Genomic DNA, 19,184 nt, shown 5'->3' with positions numbered 1-19,184 from the left:
TAAACATATTGATATGAAGTAGAAAATGTGGACTATAAGAATATTGATGAACACCTTAGCGACAAATCCATAGCTCAGGTTCATGCAAATATGTAACCACTTTCTAACTACATGAGTAAGAAAAGAAATCCTGAGTTAATTACTGGCTGAGACTGTGGAATTGTTAACGATGATAAAGAAAAACTAAACATACTCATAAATATTTTGGGGGTTCCACATTTGGAGACAAGGAATCAGATCTGCTTATATCATGTGTGGGTAAATAATTTTGCAGTTTATTAGTAGTTCAGTTGTATTACAAAATATCATAAAACTTAGAATGTTTAAATCTGATTAAAATCTATGTACTCATACCTTAGAGTTTTACAAGAATTGGCTGAACAGATCATCACTCATTTGTGTCAATTTTTAACAAATCCAGGAAAACGTTACAAGACTTAAATAATTTTAACATTATGTAAAAATTAAAGAAAAAAGAGAGAAATGAGATAATCTAGGTAATTACTGTCTGGTTAGCCTGACAACAGTTCCAGGAAAAATACAGAAAACATCGATATGGGATTATAGTCATAAAAACTTGAAGCAGAGGAATATAATTAATGCTAGTCACAATAGTTTACAGAAAGTATGTATTTCATATCTACATATATATAATGAGATTACCAATTTTTGTGAGATGAGATTACAGATTTTTATGTGGCATATGATTTACTAGTGTACAAAATTCTGATTAAACATGAACACTAGGGCTCATTCAAATGAATAGCATTTTAGGTCAACTAAATGTAAAATGAAAATGCAGGCTGTGTCCGCATTCTGTAGCCTGGCTCCTGGATACCCTGACTCAGAAAGAGGATTTAATGTTTATACTAAACAGCAGCAGAACAAGAGCTCCAATGTCTGATTTAACAGCAAAAAAAAAAAAAAAAAAAAAGAAAAAAGACTAATGTGAATGGTCTATTTTTTTCCCCCAAAAAAAGAAATGAATGAGAACATACAGGTGAAAACAAGAGCTACATAGGAGAATTCTGGTGTCTGTATTTTTAATGTGGAAAATGGGAAAATGTGCAAAAAGAGTGCTAAAGCCAAGATATCCTGGTCTTAACCCTCTAGTAAGTGTTAATGAGCTCCTCTTGTTTAGACCACACAGAGGTAACCAGACTAAAGTGGGTGAGTACATTAGAGAGAAAACGCAAAGCAATAAAGGCTCTTCAGTCAAGGCAAACAAGCATAACGTGAACAGTGGCTGGAAGTTAAAGCCAGATAAATTCAAATTAGAAGTTGGTACCCATTAGTTAACACTGAAGGGGATTAACCACCAGAACAAACTATCAAAGTAATGAATTTTTAATTCCTTGATGTCTTCAGGTCATGCATTTCTGGAAAATACGCTCTAGCAAAACACAACTTTTATTTATTCATAGCCAAATAATTAACTTAATACACGAGTAACTGTGTGACATGTAGTAGCTGGTGATACAGGAAGCCAAATTGCACTCTGAATGTATGATTTCCTAGCTTTACTGGAACTAGGCACGTGAACACTTTATCATCTATAGATGTTTACACATTGATAAGCAAAACTTAGTAGAATGAATGAAGAATCAACTCTTGCCATCGTTTTACATACTCCGATGTGTTATTATCCTCCTGCCACTTGATCTTGATCAGTGCTTTCCCTTTCTCATGAGCTTCCCAAATGAAAAGCCAACACCTGCTTGTGCTCTTTTAGTGAAAAATTGCTCAGGTTCATTATTTAGCTAATTCTCTCCTTTTATTTTAAACAGTAGAAGATACTATGTCTTTTCCTGATTCAGTGCTTCTTTTTTAAGCACTTAATTCGCAGGTAGCAGATCTAACATCTGTCAGTTTCACTGACAAAAAGCTACTCCATTTCAATAGATATTTGATGAAACTCATAATACTTCAGGAATCTCATTGAATGTTAAAGATCTGAAATTATTACAGCTAGGTAAATAAATATTTACCATCTCCTTATTGCAGATTTTTCCTCTGATCATCCTAACTTCTTCCTTGAGTTTGGTTCTGGGTGTATCTTTAGTTCTGCTTCCTTCCTAAAGAAATAAAGAATTATTTACATAGGAGTTTTGCCATGTCATTTGCATTCTGTATTTCAGAGAGATCCTATTTCATCTTTTATCTGTCTTTTCCTTTTAGCCTACCAGGGGACAAAAAAAAACCACCACTCACTTCCCTTCTACTGTTCTATTGTCTGCAGGATTTCACTTAACTTTTGTACTTATTTTACTTCATCAGCAATTCCTTCTGTCTTTGTCACTTTTTATAATTGTTTACAGATTCTTTTTTCCAGGGCTAGATCCTATTAGAGAAAAGAAAAGCTCCAGGAAACTACACTAGATTATTCTCTAATGTTTTTAAAATGCCCTTAATTACATTGTATTTTTTATTACTTCTTCGCTTTCCTTTTGACTGTGGTATTTTTAGTCCTTAGAAATGGCTTCCTACTCCTTGGGTTTTCTTTGAAGAATTTGAAACTGTCCTGTCGTAGTTTTAGTGTCCTCTAGATGTATGTGTGAATTCTCATGGGCAGCCCTAATAGTTCCGTTTTACATATTTGAACACTGGGAGAATGTATGCCAATAATGTCCATCGGTTTAGAAATATTAGCCTGTCCCATTCTCCCTTCATCTCTCACAGATGTGATTTTGAATGTAGGAGTTTTATACCTCTCCTGTAGAAAAACTTGTGGACACACTTTCAGGTCAATGTGTCGATCTTTTAATTTCCCCCAAAAACATGTATATTATAAAGTCAAAAGTGTGAAGTGTGGGCAAGACCAGCCTGGTAAAGCCAAGAAGCACAAATGTACACTTACAGACCATGAAACACACAAGGCCACTGAAACCACCGTTTGGTCTGATGTAGGGGGAAATCAGGATCCAGCTAACATATTTTGCAATGTTTGCAGGACAGCATTTGCCAAGGTAAACCTGACTTGCAAACATACGGAGTCGTTCACTGTAAATGGTTTCTCTCTGCTATAAATGGTCCCTTTACTGAAAATGGTCTCTCTTTACCTTTTCATCTTGAACTATTTAGACTACCCAGCCATCCTTTTCCTTTTTGTAACACATTACTTCAGCTGCAGAAAAAACGATAGGCAAATAAAATTATTCCAGGAATACTGAAATATTATTCTTTGCAATGAACTATTTCCATTTAAAATGTGCAGAGAGATTTTCAATTGTGTTGTACATAAGGTTGTACTTTAACGGTCAAATGCAGAAACTTTCTGCTTACACTTCTAAGTTTGGAAAAGAATTAAACTTATTTGAGAGAGTAACCTGGCAAGAAATAAAGATAGAAAAAAGATCATATGAGAGATGATTGCTGGCCAACCTCAAAGTCCAACACAGGACGTAAAATAGGAAGCCCTATTCACTGAAAAAGCTAGATGCTCCCGATCCCTTCAGTTGCTTATGTTCCTGTATGGACATTACTTTTTCTTCCAGGAAACCTTGGCAAGAACTGAAATCTGGCTTGGAGAAGAATAAATGGACTCTAAATTGCCCCAAATTAAATACTCTAATATCCCACAGAACATTTCTTTCCTTAGCATAATATTAAGCTCTGCGTGCCCTCAACTGCTCTTTGCTTGCAGCAAGGTAATAAAGAAAAAAGTGAATAATAAAGCGAATATGATCCTCTCACAATCTAAATTTGTCATCCCTTGAATGAGACAAATAACCACCAGTTCTGTGGCCTGCACAGAGTCCTGCAGGTAGGACAGTATATTTTAAAATAACTTGTATGTAATTCTGCTTTTTTATTTTTCCTACAGATTTCTTAGTAATCTGCACAGTTTTCTTCATTGGACTCTCCTCTTCAGAGTGCTGAAAGCTCTAAGTACAATTGTTGACATTTAACCTCTTAAAAAAATGTTAATAGTCATTAATGACAATTTACGCATACAAATTTCAAAGTGTTTGGATGCCAAATTTTGTTTCAGGCTTGGTATTCCCAATATATATATATTTTAAGGTGTTTAAAAAAGGTATATTGTATTTGAAAAAAAACAGGAATTGTATAACTAATAATAATAACCATAACTAGATTTAGGAAGTACAGGAATAGTTGTTTTCAGTCTCACCAGGATTAGGTACTATACTGAATATATTTCAAAATGCCATTTCTCATTTGGCAAAAGGGAATGTCAGAGACTCTGCTGCTTCTGAACTACTGTCTTCTGAGTTCAAAGAGGAACTGTTAAGTCCTGGATCTGTGCCTGAGCTTTTTTTCCCTGGTATCATCAAAGGGTGTGATCATTAATCCCAGTTAAACAAGAAGTCAGCATGTTCCACAGAATCAAAGGCTGAACCGAGATTCAGGACAGAGGTGCCCTGCTCCTGTTTCTGCTGGTGAGGTGCCATGTCACCTACAAAGGTCATGTTGACGGGGCTTCTCCTACTTTTCACCCATCAATATGATACTATATCAAGGGCCATAACTATGCCTCCCTACAAATTTTTCAATGTGCTGAGCCACTGTAGCAAACACCACAAGAAACACATTTTTACAGAATAGAGTATTTATGTGTATTAGAGTTACATACTTAACATCTTTTCATAGTAAAGCCAACCATTGGAAGCTTCTGCACAAACTTAAACTTCAGATGTCGTATTGGGTTTGTGTGGTGGGCTTTTGGGAGAGGGGCTACAGGAGTGGCTGCTGTGAGAGGCTGCTAGAAGCTTCCCTGGCTCCAAGTGGGATCCGTCTCCAGCCAACGTCGAGCCCACCAGCGATGGTGGTAGCACTTCTGTGATAACATAGAAAAGAAAAAAAAAACTGCTGAGGAGCCTGCAGCAGAGAGAAGGAGAAGGCACAGACCTCAGTGCTGGCCTCCCACACGGGTGGCTGTCTGCAGTGGGGCTGCCAGAGTCCAACAGGCTGGTCAGGCCTGGATTGATACTGAGGAGAGAGGAGTGAGACGTAAGAGAAACAGCTCTGCAGGCACCAAGATCAGTGAAGAAGGAGGAGCAGAAGGAGGAGGTGTGCCGAAGCTTAGATTTCCCTGCAGTCCATGGTGAGGCGCCAGGTGGCCCCTCTGCAGACCATGGAGATCAATGGTGGAGCAGAGATCCACCTGCAGCCCATGAAGGAACCTATGCCAGAGCAGGTGGCTGTGCCCAAAGAAGGCCATGACTCTTTGGGAAGACCGCACTGGACCAGTCTGTTGGTGAAGGACTGCAACCCACCGGAGGGACCCACGCTGGAGCAGTCTGTGAAGAACTGCAGCCTGTGGGAAGGACTCATGTCAGAGAAGTTCATGGAGAACCGTCTGCCATGGGAGGGACCCCATGCTGGAGCACGGGAAGAGTGTGAGGAGTCCTCCTCCCGAGGAGGAAGGAGTGGCAGAAACAATGTGTGACGAACAGACTGCAACCTCCATTCCCTGTCCCCCTGCACTGCTCAGAGGGAGGAAGTAGAGAATTCGGGAGCAAAGTTGAGCCCACATAGAAGGGAGGGGTGAGGGGGATGGTGTTTTTAAGATTTTGGTTTATTTCTTATTCTCCTACTCTGATTTGATTGGTAACAAGTTATTTTTTTTTTTCCCCAGATCTGTTTTGCCCATGACTGTAATTGGTGAATGATCCCTCCCTGTCCTCGTCTCAACCCTCAAGCCTTTTGTTATATTTTTTCCTCCCCATGCCACCGGGGGTGAAGGAGTGAGCAAGTGGCCACCAGGTGCTTCATTGCTGACTGGGTCTAAACCACAACAGATGTATAGTAATAATAAAGTTTCTGAAGATCGATGTAAGGTCAGTTTAAGAGAGAGATGGAACACAGGCAGTCGACATAACCATGTGATCCTCACAAAGAGCACACTTAATTAAAGAGCAAAGAACTGTTAAGTGGAAGTGGATACCTTGGGACAACTATATCAGGTAACATAATGCTACAACAGTGAGTGTTTCTAGATGATTGCACAGTACATCAACACGTGGCAAAGGGCAGCACATAGGACGCTGTCAGTACACTTCACAAAGGAACAAAAATGGACTGACAGAGCACAATACTTTCAAGAGCACCTACATCATTAAAGGAGGCAAAATCCCACTGATCTTGAAAAAGGCTTAGATCATGCCACTATCTCCATCCGATTGTCTCAATCCTTTTAGTTGAAGCTGGGTCCACGAATGAATGAGTTGGTTTGTGCAGAGATTCGTCAGGTCAATTTCTGCATTTGTGCTTGGAGTGAAATGTGAGGGCTCTGTCCCATGCTCCATTCCATTGTGGACACATACCCTTGAACTCCTTTGTTACTTACACACTTTACCATCAAAGGAGTTGTAGGAATCTTCAGGGGAATCTGAACTGCTGATTAGATCATGCTATGCCTGACAGCAACTATGAAAGAAATAGGACATTTGCACAGAAAACAACTGAGCAGACACATAGGAATAAAAAAAATGGCAACTATTCAATAAGGCTTTACCTGCTATGCGTAATTTTGCTGAGAGATATGGAAAGAATGGAAAGGTTAAAAGGAAGGGCAACATGTAAGTAGCTTAGTTCTTAAGTTCAGCTATGAATTTAAGCCATGAAAAGTATGGAAAACCATGAAAAGTATTTATTACAAAACAGGAACTTGCAGATCTGATTATGTTGTCCCTTATAAGTGCGAAATTCTAGAACAGACATCCCACAGGAAAGCTACTGCAGGAAAGAACTTAATAGAGGGCATGAATGAAGTACTGTGCTTCAACGAGCAAGGGAATGAACCCAGCCTCCTAGGACTGGTTGTTTTTTTTTCCAAAATGTAAGACTCTGCTTGAAGAGGAAAATGAATTTCCAGTCAAATGGATCAGAATCAGTGATGATTTAGGGGAATGTCTGTTTTTATCCCGTGTGGTTGAGCAATGATTCAAAGGGACTGATACTAGTAGAAACAACTAGTGTGTGTTTAAGAAGTGATTAGAGGATAAAACTTAACAACCAATAAAGCCAGTTTGGTATGGGAGACGGGTATGCTGCATATACAACATGATATCTCATGTGACTAAAATCCATGTTAAAAGTGCTCACTATATGAGAAAAAATGTCCATTTGCTTTTCTTGCCTTGATAAGCTCCTCCATGCTTGTAATTTGTTTGGGTAGTATATCTTCCTTTCAACCATTAATAGTGAAGATAGTAACTAATGATCCTGCAGAAGGAAACTTGTGTTTCTGTTCTGATCTTGAAAAAAACCCCAACCCAATACATTCTACTTCTTTTGTCCTATTTTCTTTTCACCTTGCACACAGCTCCTGAACCAGCACTCTCTTGCTTCATTAGTGCATTTCCAGCTTAGTCCTTCTCCTTTCATCTCAGTTTCATACTGCTGATAATTTCTGCTCCCATGTCAGACCTGCACAGGAATGCTGAAGCACAATGAGGTCCACACTTAGACAAAATCTTGTGGATCAACAGCACAGGATCAGGATATTATCCTCTTGGGATACCAGAATGCAGGGAGATCTGGTCACTGCCTTTGAGTGGCCAAGAATGGTAAGCAAAGGACTCTTCCGCTTACCATTGTAGCAACTCTATGTGACTGCCTCTGCTGCCTTTCAGGCTGCTGTCAGGGATTACAGGCTGTCAGTGCTGGGTTCCCATTCCCCTTGCTGTCACTGATGCAAGTGTTTGGGTCACTGCCTAGGGGAGATCCCTATTACAGAGGTCCCTTCTGTGCTTTTTTCCCTTGACAGAATGAATGTTATCTTGGTCCATACATGGCTGTTGACAAAGGAGAAAGAAGAGTCTTTTCATATCCTCGAATTAAGGCCTCCTCTTGTTTGGGAGGGATTTTCCTCAAAACCAATATCCTATATATTCTGCAGGAGGCTTTAAAGCCACACTCCTGGATGTGACCTAAAGGAAGGGGCAACTGTAAAGAGTGTGGAGGCATCAACCCCCCTTGAGAACAAAAGGGACAGAGCAGGGCTGTCTTGTTTTTTTCTATGGCTCCTTTATCCTCACTGAGGGCCTCCACCCCTCCACAGAATTACAGAATGACAGGCTGGAAGGGACCTGCGGAGGTCATCTTGTCCAAGCCCCTTGTCAAGCAGGGCCATCCAGAGCAGGTTCCCCAGGACAGTATCCAGACAGCTTTTGAATATCTCCAAGGGTGGAGACTCCACAACCTCTCTGGGCAACCTGTGTCAGTGCTTCACCACTGTCAGAGTGAAAAAGTGTTTCCTGATGTTCAGAGGAAACCTCCTGTGTTTCAGCTTGTGCCCATTGCCTCTGGCCCTGTCACTGGGCACCACTGAAAAGAGCCTGGCTCCATCCTCTTTGCACCCTCCCTTCAGGTATTTGTCCACACTGACAAGACGCCCCTGAGCCTGCTCTTCTCCCAGCTGCACAGTCCCAGCTCTCTCAGCCTTTTCTCTTGTGAGAGATGCTCCAGTCCCTTAACCATCTTCACAGCCCTACGCTGGACTCCTTCCTGTAGCTCTACATCTCTCTTGTACTGGGGAGGGCCAGAACTGGACCCAGCAGCCCAGGTGTGACCTCACCGGTGCTGAGTAGAGGAGAAGGATCACCTCCTGTGACCTGCTGGCAATACTTTGACTAACGCAGCCCAAGATATCATTCACCTTCTTTGCAGCAAGGGCAAACTTCTGGCTCATGACCCATGGGCCCTTTTCTACCAAGCTGCTTCCTGGCCAGATGTCCCCCAGTCCGTACCGGTGCTGGGGTTGTTCCTCTCCAGAGGCAGGACTTTGCCCTTGCCCTTCCCCTTGTTGAAGTTGCTCTCCTTGGGTGCCCTCGGGCACACAGACCGCCTGTGCCCAGCCCAGGAGGGCAGCGGGAGCTGCAGGGACACCCACCCACCCACCCACGGGAAGGGAGGCAGCGGGGCAGCGGGATGTCGAGGAAGGTAAGGGGAAGCAAGGGGAGCAGCAGCCCACGGGAGATGCCACCCTGGGTTGCAGCTCCCGCGGCCTCCCAGTCCTCTCTTCTCCCTCCGCCGACTGTTACCACACCCCTCGCCCTCCCCGCCGCGCCGCGCCCCAGGGACAGCGACCGGCCCCGGCGCCCGCGCCGCGCCCCCTGCCCCTGCCCCGCCGCATGACGGCACCCGCCGGCGGGGCGGGAGGGCGGAGGGAGGGCCGAGGCGCGGTGCGGAGCGGCGCCTGCCCGCCTCGCCCCCTCGCACACCCTCACACGCGCGCACACACACACACACACATGCTCGTACGCACACGCACGGGCTCGCACACACGTACCCGCACACGCCGCCCGGCCGACGGGAGCCGGGGTCGCTCGCAGGACGCCCGCCCATGGCTGACCGGAGCCTGATCGAGGGCGCCGAGCCCTTCCCGCACGGGGAGGAGGCTCCGGAGTGGGGCTACGAGGAAGGTGAGGAGCGGGCAGCGGCTGCGGTGGGGAAAAACTTTCGCCGCGGCCGGGAGAGGAGGAGGAGGAAGGAGGTGGCGGTGGGAGGATTTCAGTGGCGGTGCGGAGGGGTGATCGCCCCCCGGCCGCCCCGAGCCGCGGGGAGCGGAGAGGCGCCGGCCTGCAGCGGGCTGCAGGTCCGTCACCGCCGGCGGGAGAGCAGCGCAGCGCGGCGCGGCGGCGGAGCCGCGGAGCCGCCCGGCAGCGATCGCCGGGGCCGGCGGGCCGGGGTGCCGCGGAGGAGCCCCCGCTTCCCGCGCCGCCGGGCAGCGGCCAGGCGGTCGATGGGAGCGGGGAGGGTCTGGCCGGCCCGAGCAGCGCAGCGTACTGGGTCTCCCCGTAACAGCTTCACTTGTGTCGCAGGAGTGGAGTGGGGGCTGATTTTTCCCGATGCTAACGGGGAGTACCAGTCGCCTATCAACTTGAACTCGAGAGAAGCTAAATATGATCCCTCGCTCCTGGAAGTGCGTTTGTCGCCAAACTACGTGGTGTGTCGTGACTGTGAAGTGATCAACGACGGGCATTCGATTCAGATTGCCCTGAAGTCAAAATCAGGTACGCTGGAACACGCTGCCTTTGCTTTCCCCGCTAAAGCTCGTGTTTCCTTAAGACTTGCTGTACGTGTATCCCGGAGCACAGGAACAGCTGCGGCTCCCGGCAGCGAGCTGTTGTGCTCCTTCGGCGTGGACTGCGGCCGTAAGAGTGTTGCTGTTCACTCCAGTGGGAAAAGGAGCAAGCTTTGCAGCGAGAGCTGCAAGTTTCAGCGCCAAACGGGATGGTCACTTTACTTCAGAGCATGGCCAGAATTTCCTCTTGTGGTGGTGTCTAATTCACTGACGTTAACAGTGGTCTGCGTTCAGAAGCAGTCCAGACTGTCACTGAGGCAGTGTGATGCCAAACTGTTTTGTACAGCTGGCAAAATTTGTCCTTGTTCCAAAGACTATGTTAGTTAAAAGAGCTTTTCCATTGAGTGGGCTGTGAATGCTAACTGCAGAATTGGGCAGCTTAAGATAGATGCTCCAGTTACACATCCTTACAGTATTGATGAAGAGCAGGTAGCAAAGCAGTCCTCATTTCTTAATGTTTTTTTTGGTGTCATTCATCAAATAAGAATTAGAAACAAATAGTAAGAGAAACAATCCCAACTTAAGTGAAATTGCAGTATCTCATGCAGACCTTTCATCTGGATAAACTGCTCTGTATGAAGGAGACAACTGTCAAGAAAGTAGGGAGAAAAAAGTCCTTGTGCTTTCCAGCACTGTGGTTGTTCTTACCATGTATTTGGAAAAGCATCCAAGTAATTCTAACCAGTCCTAACTATTAGCAGCCTTTGGGGGCATTTAAACAGCTGAACATTGTCAAACCTTGAGACTTCCCCAGTTTTGTTTCATTCTGAGATCTCAGTAGTCTTGGGAGCTACAGCTGTGCCGGGAGCTACAGCTGTGCTGGGAGTGAGGAAGTCAGTTCAGTTTTACACTGAGTTTTTTAAAAAAGAAGAGTTTGCTATTTTAATAACGGTGCTTTCCTTTATAGTTTCCTTTCCATGGTAAATTCCATGTTTTACTGGGACACAGAACATTTCTTTCCACAGAATTTTGCAGATTTCCAATAGAATAGAAATTTGGTGCTTCTGGTCGGTTTTACTGCCTTCTTCAGAAGCAGAGCTCTTTTCCCAAGGACTAAGGTTCTCACTGCAGCCTCAGGAAGGTTCTTAAATTCTCCTGTGGAGGAGGTGAGAGTGACTGCAAACGACGTCATCACTTGCATGCCAACATGCAACTTGTTCAACCCTACATTTCCAGAGGGCGGTTTTTAACGTAGTAGCAATAATTAATAAGATGGGAGCAGCACACCTAAATGTGTGTGCAAAACCATTGGAGACTTAGGAGAGGGAAAGACTTCTTTTAAACTTGAATGCAGTGTGATGTGAGAATGATAAGTCTTGAAATATGAGAAAGTGTGAAATAGCGTAAGAGTTTATGACTGAGATATGGAAGTATGATTTAGGAAATCTTGCTTTAGTTTCAGCTTTTCTTTAGATTTTGTGTTACGTAATTTCGCATTCTCTGTTTGGAAACGGGATAGTTTTTCCATTTCTCGGAGGAGAGAGACAACATTTCTTAGCCCTACCAAGAGGAGAAAAGAGTTAATAAGCTGTGTTTGACCTAGTATTCTGGCCAATTTTCAGGGATTGCGGAAACTCCTGCAGCTTCTTTTCCTCACAGGGGATCTCTGATGACAAATCCATTTAGCCAGATTATTTTAATGGGAAATATTGAGCACTAAATGCTTTTGAAACTGGCCAATTAATGTGCAAGAGATTCTCATCTACTGTAATGTTAACAGTCGAAGAAAAACCTCCTTGTGGAAAAAAGTAAACGGATTAAGACACATATTAAAAATCAATTTGTCATTACTGGTGATTGATTTTATCCTTTAATTCAGGACATGCAGTCCATCTGGCATTCCTAAATCTTTCTTATTATTTAATTGCAAACATTTTCACAGGCTGCTTTCAGTTTGATCATCGTACATGTGTTATGCATTAGGTGGAAGAAGCATGACCAACTGTGTAATGGAATTGTATATTGAAAAATGCTTTAGAGGATATCCTACTAACAGAGGGACTTCTCTTAAGCCAGCAGTAGGTTGCACAGTAGATGATGGTTTCAGAATCATTTTCTAATGAGGATCAAATATTGCTGAAAGGCAAAGCAAAGTTAAACATGTTTTATGCTTGACAAGGATCAAGATTTGATGAAAGGCAAACGAAAGATAAACATGTTTCATGCATTGAAATACTTTTATCATGGGATTAAAGTTATAACTTAAGCCTCAGAAATAAACTCTTTGAAGCTCCTGCAAATCCAGAACTACATCATATAGAGAACATTTGTTCTAGTTACACTTTCTCTAGGAACAATATTTTAAAACAAAGAAAATGCTCAATTTTCTTAAGGAATAACACTAACTGAGTAGCATACTTCTGTTTATTTGTCCAGATTTCCCTAAATACTTAAATGGTTTGTTTCCCCCCATGTTCATCTGTAGATTTTCCCTATAGTATGTAGGTATAGACAGAATAGAGATAAAGCACATTAAGAAGCAAATCTATAACTCTGTAACTACATTTAGGATATTTCATTTTAGAAACCCTAATGGCTATTTGATTAGTTATGAAGAACTGTTGAAGGAGGATTAATTGGAATATTTTACCCTTTTTTCAGCAATGTAATTTCTTAGGAAACTATATCTGGTCGGTTTTCTTTCAGGTTTATTACATTTCTGTACTTTTGGTTTTGTGTTCATACAATGCAATATGATTTAATTGCTAAATGAATTTTAGTATTACACTGTATCTTGTGCTCCAAACTAAGACCGTTTAGTTTGTGTGTCCAAATAACTTTATATTATGGAACTTTAATTCCCTAAACCTGCAGGTTATGCAATTAAATAATCCTTATTAGGGATTCATTCAAAGTCTATGAAACATAAGCTAGAATTTAATGGATTCTAGGGAAGACTGTGAATGTCCTATAGTAAAATCCAGCACTGCCTAGAAGACAATATTCCATGATTTCAGTGGGAAGTTACCTACAGCTCGTGGAGCAATATTGAAGCTGAAGTAGATTCACAAATCCCTGGGCAAAATGTTTTAATTGATTAATTCCAAAGTAGATTGGGCCTCACAAGGTACAATTGCTTGCTTTTACTACTTGTGGTGGAAGTCTCTATTAATGCAAAAGTATCAAGCTATTATATAATTTATTTTGGTGTGTGTTGCAATTGTGGATAGATGCTTTTAAGAAATTCCAGATGTTTAAAAAACTGAAGTAAAAAAAAGCCATGGCTACCTGAAAGCTAGTTTTAAGTAAATGAGGTTATGTCATTGCTCCTGTGTGTAGGTTTGATTATATTTGGGTATGGAGGCATTCTGTATCTCAGAAACCTGACAGGCGGTATATGACTGAACACCTTTACCTAGCAAAATACGGCAGTCAAAAGTTTTCTATCAGTTTTTGTGACTCATAGCAAATATAGGTGGTGGAGGTTGAGCATTTGGACAAGTTAGAGGTAGTTACCAGTTCAAATAATAACCCTCACCATCTGTTTAGAGCACACAGCTATGTGTCCTGATAAGAGCAATAAACGTATTCACTCTTCTGACTGTTAAAGGTATAATGTTTTTATTTTGTGTTATGGCCAGCTGTTCTGCCTTATAAAACAAAGAGTGCAGCATGACAGCAATTTCACTGTTCTTCTTAACTGCCTGAATTCGCGTTCTGTACTTGCGTGGTGCTTCAAAAGTAAAGATATCAAGTCTGTCAACTTTACTCTTCTCTCTAGATAATAAAGAAGTTTGCAACAGTCTCTGCATTGTATTTGGAGAGTATTTTAGTGGCTTGTCTGCTTGGGAAGCCTTACCGTTTGTCTTCTTTCCCAGTGTTAATAGGGGGGCCATTACCTCGAGGACATGAGTTTGAACTACACGATGTTCGATTTCACTGGGGGAGAGAAAACCAGCGTGGTTCTGAACACACAGTTAATTTTAAGGCCTTTCCCATGGAGGTAAGAGTGATACTGCATTGCATAACACTCACTAAATGCAAAAGATTTTATTTCATAGGCTGAATTCCTAGTAGTTCAAAAGAGAGTTTCTTTTAGCTGAGCGATTCATTGTTTTATGTATCAACCACAATGCTATCTTGCTGAGGTGTGATTTAGTGCAGGTAAATTAGGATGTGCATCTGGAATAGAATGCCTCCAGCACTCATCACATTGTATGATTAATTGGTCATAAAGTTAACCTGCAGAGTTATTAACTTCTGCCTTAAATAATATTAGCGTTCTAACAAGATCTGCCATTTCAACACTTCCTATGTCACCTTGACTAATAGCTATAGAGGGGGAGAACTCGCCACTGGAAATATTTCTGTGGTGAATAATAACAACTTAGGTAAATTTGGAGTAAGTTTAGAGCAGTTTGTTCATGAAATAGCTTTACATATCTGAAAATTGAGGATTATGTGATATTCTTGAGTATGATCTGTAAGATCTCAATGAATTACAAAGTTTTGAAACACAAGCAAAGTGATAATGCAGTCTGAAAAAATTCAGCTGTTTACGCGGTGTCAGTTTGGTCTCCTGGGCAACCCAAAATTCTGGGGCCTATTTCTCCTGCCCTCCAGCAGCCATTCATCATGTTACTTCACTTTGCACTGTCCCATTGCTTACACTTGACAAGGAGTGGCTTGGAGTGTCCTTAGACCTTGGGGTGCAAGACTGGTTTTAAGAGATACCAACCCTGATATTTGATGACTTCAGTTTTGCATTTTTGATTTCATTTGTTGTGCACTATTTATTTTAAAGAAACTCAAGATTTTTTCAGAGTTCTATGAGTTATTTTTGCCTTATTTATCTATCATAATCCCTCATGAGTCTGAAACTGTTTCCTTTTTCTCTGTGTTGTTCAGCGCTAGGAAATTTGTTACTGTAGTGTTATACTTGTGAGTGCCAGACTACTGGAATAGAACTGCTTTATGGAAAAATATATAAAAAGTATTAGAGTAACTACTGCGGAGCTAAGTGTAAAAAGCTTGTGGATTTACACCGTCAATCTAATTCTTAGGATTATTTGGGTACTATCTTTGAGAGTTGTGGGTCAAATTTTGGTCTTTGCTATCTGCTATTTTGCACTGGTCCATCAAAAAAAAATCGGTATGTAAAGTCACTCCTAGAGACTTTGCAGGTTGAGTTGAGGCAGATCATAGAATCATAAAATCGTTTAGGTTGGAAAAGATACTTTACAAGTCCAACTGTAAACCTAACACTACCAAGTCCACCACTAAACCGTGTCCCTAAGGGCCACATCTACACGCAGATCCTCTTTGGAGGTTGATTTCAGGCAGATCCTGGCAATGCAGAAGACTTACTTGAATGGGCAAGGCTCATCAACCAAAGGGAAAGCAGAGGAATCACCTCTGCATCCTGTTTTCCTGGCATAATATATGTAACATGATTTATATGGGCAGTAAGACCTTCAGGATACTGAGGTGTTTCCCTGAGGCAGGAAGTAGCTTGTTTATTGTGAAACAATTCTGTTTAGTACTTTTCCTCAAGGCTGATTCAGCATGTGCTGATGAAGAAATATTGACATGAACTACCTTGAGAGCTGTACTTGGGAGTCTATTAGGGTCTCCTGTCTCCTTGTTTATTAAGGATCACTTTGCAAACAGTCTTGGTGGTATGTGGGAACAGTCTATGGATAATCTGTAGAAACCTCAGAATTCTCTGCTCCAAGTCAGTCCAGAGAAAAATACACTTGACCCAGAGATGCAAAACAACAAACAGTCATGAAGGGATTTCATTCTTCACCTACTTCAAAAGCAGCACAGCAGCTGCATAAACAGAATTCTGGCACAGTTGAAGAACATCACTGGGAGGTGAGCAAGACAATGTTATCCTGTCTCTTGCATCTAAGCAGCTTTCAGCTAGACTCTGATCTCCAGGAAATAATTACTGATGCAAAAATTCTGTAGCAGAAAAAAATTGACTCATAATACACTTCAAATACAGTGTGAATGTTTAATTTTTCAAGCAGACCCTTATGTAGATTAATTCCTCCAGCAGGAAATGACAGCATAGCTTGTTGTATCCAAGGTCAGTTGCACACAGGTGTATTGGCTGAGCCAGTTCATCTTCTGCCCCATGTTGCAAGAAAGTGCAGGGCAGTTTGTTTGACAGATGAGCTGCATTTCCTTCTGCTGTATGCACAAAGAGCTGCTATATTAAATCCATCGCAAATTGTCCAAGTCAAATATTATACTTGAGCAATAATAAAACAGGTGCTTGTGAGCAGTATAAATGTTTATGAAGTAGTACACCTGAGACCCCAGAATGGAAGATTTTTTTTTTCCATTCCGGCAATTGACCCAGCTAATATTTTGGGGGAGGAAGAATAATTTTGATCAAGGGACCAGGAAATCTTATTTTCTTAGTTTTTAATATTAGCATTAGTTTATACAGTTGTTGGAAATCACCATATTCTGAACACATATTTGGCTTGATTTTCATTGGGTTTGTTAGTTGCTGAACACAAACAGCAATGGGTGCCTATTTTGGCTATATACAAGCAGCCTGGTGTGATTTGTGCTTTTGTCCTGTACTAAACGGAAAATAAGCTGGCAGTTGTTTGTGCACAAATGCATGCCTAGAAATACATTGAGCACCAAGTCACAAGTTTAGATCTTCTGCCAGTGGAGCAAATCCAATAGGATGTTTTCCCAAGAAGCTAGAAATTATTTACAAAGCAAATGATAAGGATTTTAAATTCTCCTCTCTTTGTGGGAGGAAGACAAGACAAAGGGATAAGCAGTAGTATGGCAATGTAAGTGCTTGGTTTAAGTGGGTACATTAACAACACAACAGACTAAACCCGGATTATGTACTCCATTACACTACTATAAAACCCGAGCAGTTCTACAAAACACAACTTTGAGTTTGAAGAGATCTATCTGAGATGACCGTCTAAGACTATTTATTGACTGGAGCAGTAGTCTGTTTTTTCAGGATTGAAAACTGTAAGGCTTTATTTTATTACATTGGACCAAATAGTTGTGGAACAACTTCAGATTATCAGTATAATGATCTTCGTAAAGGATAACTTTTTTTAAAAAAGAGTGTTATTTTTCAAAGTTTAGAAGAGCACTCTTCAGTTACTTCCTTAGTCTCTTCGCCTTTGGTACCATAACTGCTTTTATAGAAATGAGGCAATACCCTGTATTAGTTGGGTAATATCCTGTGTCTTTTAGTGCAAAAATCTGTTATTTCTTCCTAGACAGCTGGGCCTTTGTGTGTGCTTAAGATATATAGATTCATGGTGAAATAAGTTAGACTACTCGGCTTATGTAACCTCTGGAACAGCTTCTTGAAATAATTCACACTGTTGAAAAACGTTCATGTGGCTTGGAGGCTGAGTTCATTGTTATTTTTATTATTATATGAAGTTCAGCAAAGATATGTTTTCCACCTTCCCTGGCTGAAGAAACCAGAATGTTGACAGTAATACGTCAGTGTTATCATTTTCACTGAAACATCTGTGTTTGCAATCAATGAGGAAAGCAGGACAAAACAACAAATGGTTGTCAAAGGTAAATACTGTAACTAACACCTCTTTTTAAACAAAGGAAAAGCAGAGAGAGCTGTATGTATCGGTACAGTGCTTCTATCTCTGTTCCACAAAAACAAGAGCATGAAGGCCATTCTTGCCTTTTGACAAGAAATTGGAAGGAGACATTTGTGCAAACTTCTCCAGAAGGCTTTCTTACTTAGGTACTCAATGACTTCTTTGCCTCGGTCTGGCAAGAGCGCCAGCTGCATAGCCCGAGTCACAGAAGGCAAAGGCAGAGACTAGGAGAATGAAGAACCGCCCACTGTAGGAGAAGATCAGATTTGAGATCATCTAAAGAACATGAAGGTGGACAAGTTCATCGTACCTGATGAGGTGCATCCGCGGGTCCTGAGGGAACTGGCAGATGAAGTTGCTAAGCCACTATCCGTCATATTTCAGAAATCGTGGCAGTCTGGTGAAGTTCCCAATGACTAGAAAAGGGGAAATATAGTCCCCATCTTTAAAAAGGGAAAAAAAGAAGATCCAGGGAACTACAGGCCAGTCAGTCTCACCTCTGTGCCTGGCAAGATCATGGAGCAGATCCTCCTGGTGACTGTGCTAAGGCACAAAGAAAATAAGGAGGTGATTGGTGACAGCCACCATGGCTTCACTAAGGGCAAATCTTGCTTGACTAATATGGTGGCCTTCTATGATGAGGTTACAGCATTGATGGATAGGGGAAGAGCAACTGACATCATCTACCTGGACTTGTCCAAAGCATTTGATACTGTCCCACACGACATCCTTGTCTCTAAGCTGGAGAGACATGGATTTGACGGATGGACCACTTTGTGGATAAGGAATTGACTGGATGGTCGCACTCAAAAGAGTTGTGGTCAATGGTTCAATGTCCAAGTGGAGACCAGTGACGAGTGGTGTTCCTCAGGGGTCAGTACTGGGGCCAGTGCTATTTAACATCTTTGTCGGTGACATGGACAGTAGGATCGGGTGCACTCTCAGCAAGTTTGCAGATGACACCAAGTTGTGTGGTGTTGTGGACACGCTGGAGGGAGGGGATGCCACCCAGAGGGACCTTGACAGGCTGGAGAGGTGGGCCTGTGAGAACCTCATGAAGTTCAACAAGGCCAAGTGCAAGGTCGTGCACATGGGTCGGGGCAATCCCAAGAACAAGTACAGGCTGGATGGAGAATGGATTGAGAGTAGCCCTGAGGAAAAAGAACTTGGGAATGCTGGTGGATGAGAAGCTCAACATGAGCCAGCAATGTGCACTGGCAGCCCAGAAAGCCAACCGCATCCTGGTCTGCATCCAAAGAAGTGTGGCCAGCAGGTCGAGGGAGGTGATTCTGCCCCTCTACTCTGCTCTCGTGAGACCCCACCTGGAATACTGCGTTCAGCTCTGGAGTCCCCAACACAAGAAGTACATGGAGCTGCTGGAGCAAGTCCAGAGGAGGGCCACGAAGATGATCCGAGGGCTGGAGCACCTCTGCTATGAAGACAGGCTGAGAGAGTTGGGGTTGTTCAGCCTGGAGAAGAGAAGGCTCTGGGGTTGATCTTACTGCAGCCTTCCAGTACTTAAAGGGGGCCTACAGGAAAGGACAAGGAGTAATGGCTTTAAACTGAAAGAGGGC

General features: G+C 42.4%; 1 protein-coding gene across 1 annotated transcript in view; it reads left to right on the top strand.

Moving 5' to 3' along the window:
• The first annotated feature begins 9,310 nt into the window (after window positions 1-9,310).
• CA8 (carbonic anhydrase 8 (inactive)) overlaps window positions 9,311-19,184 on the top strand; it is a 46,432-nt gene continuing 36,558 nt past the window's right edge. The window contains exons 1-3 of the mRNA XM_086609347.1: window positions 9,311-9,389; window positions 9,789-9,980; window positions 13,870-13,994. Of these exons, the coding sequence (XP_086465473.1) occupies window positions 9,311-9,389; window positions 9,789-9,980; window positions 13,870-13,994 (396 nt within the window). The remainder of the gene's footprint in view (window positions 9,390-9,788; window positions 9,981-13,869; window positions 13,995-19,184) is intronic.

This window comes from Tauraco erythrolophus, chromosome 3, assembly GCF_009769465.1.
Source record: "Tauraco erythrolophus isolate bTauEry1 chromosome 3, bTauEry1.pri, whole genome shotgun sequence".
NCBI classification, from domain to species: domain Eukaryota; kingdom Metazoa; phylum Chordata; class Aves; order Musophagiformes; family Musophagidae; genus Tauraco; species Tauraco erythrolophus.
This window is presented reverse-complemented; position numbering and strand designations above follow the sequence as displayed.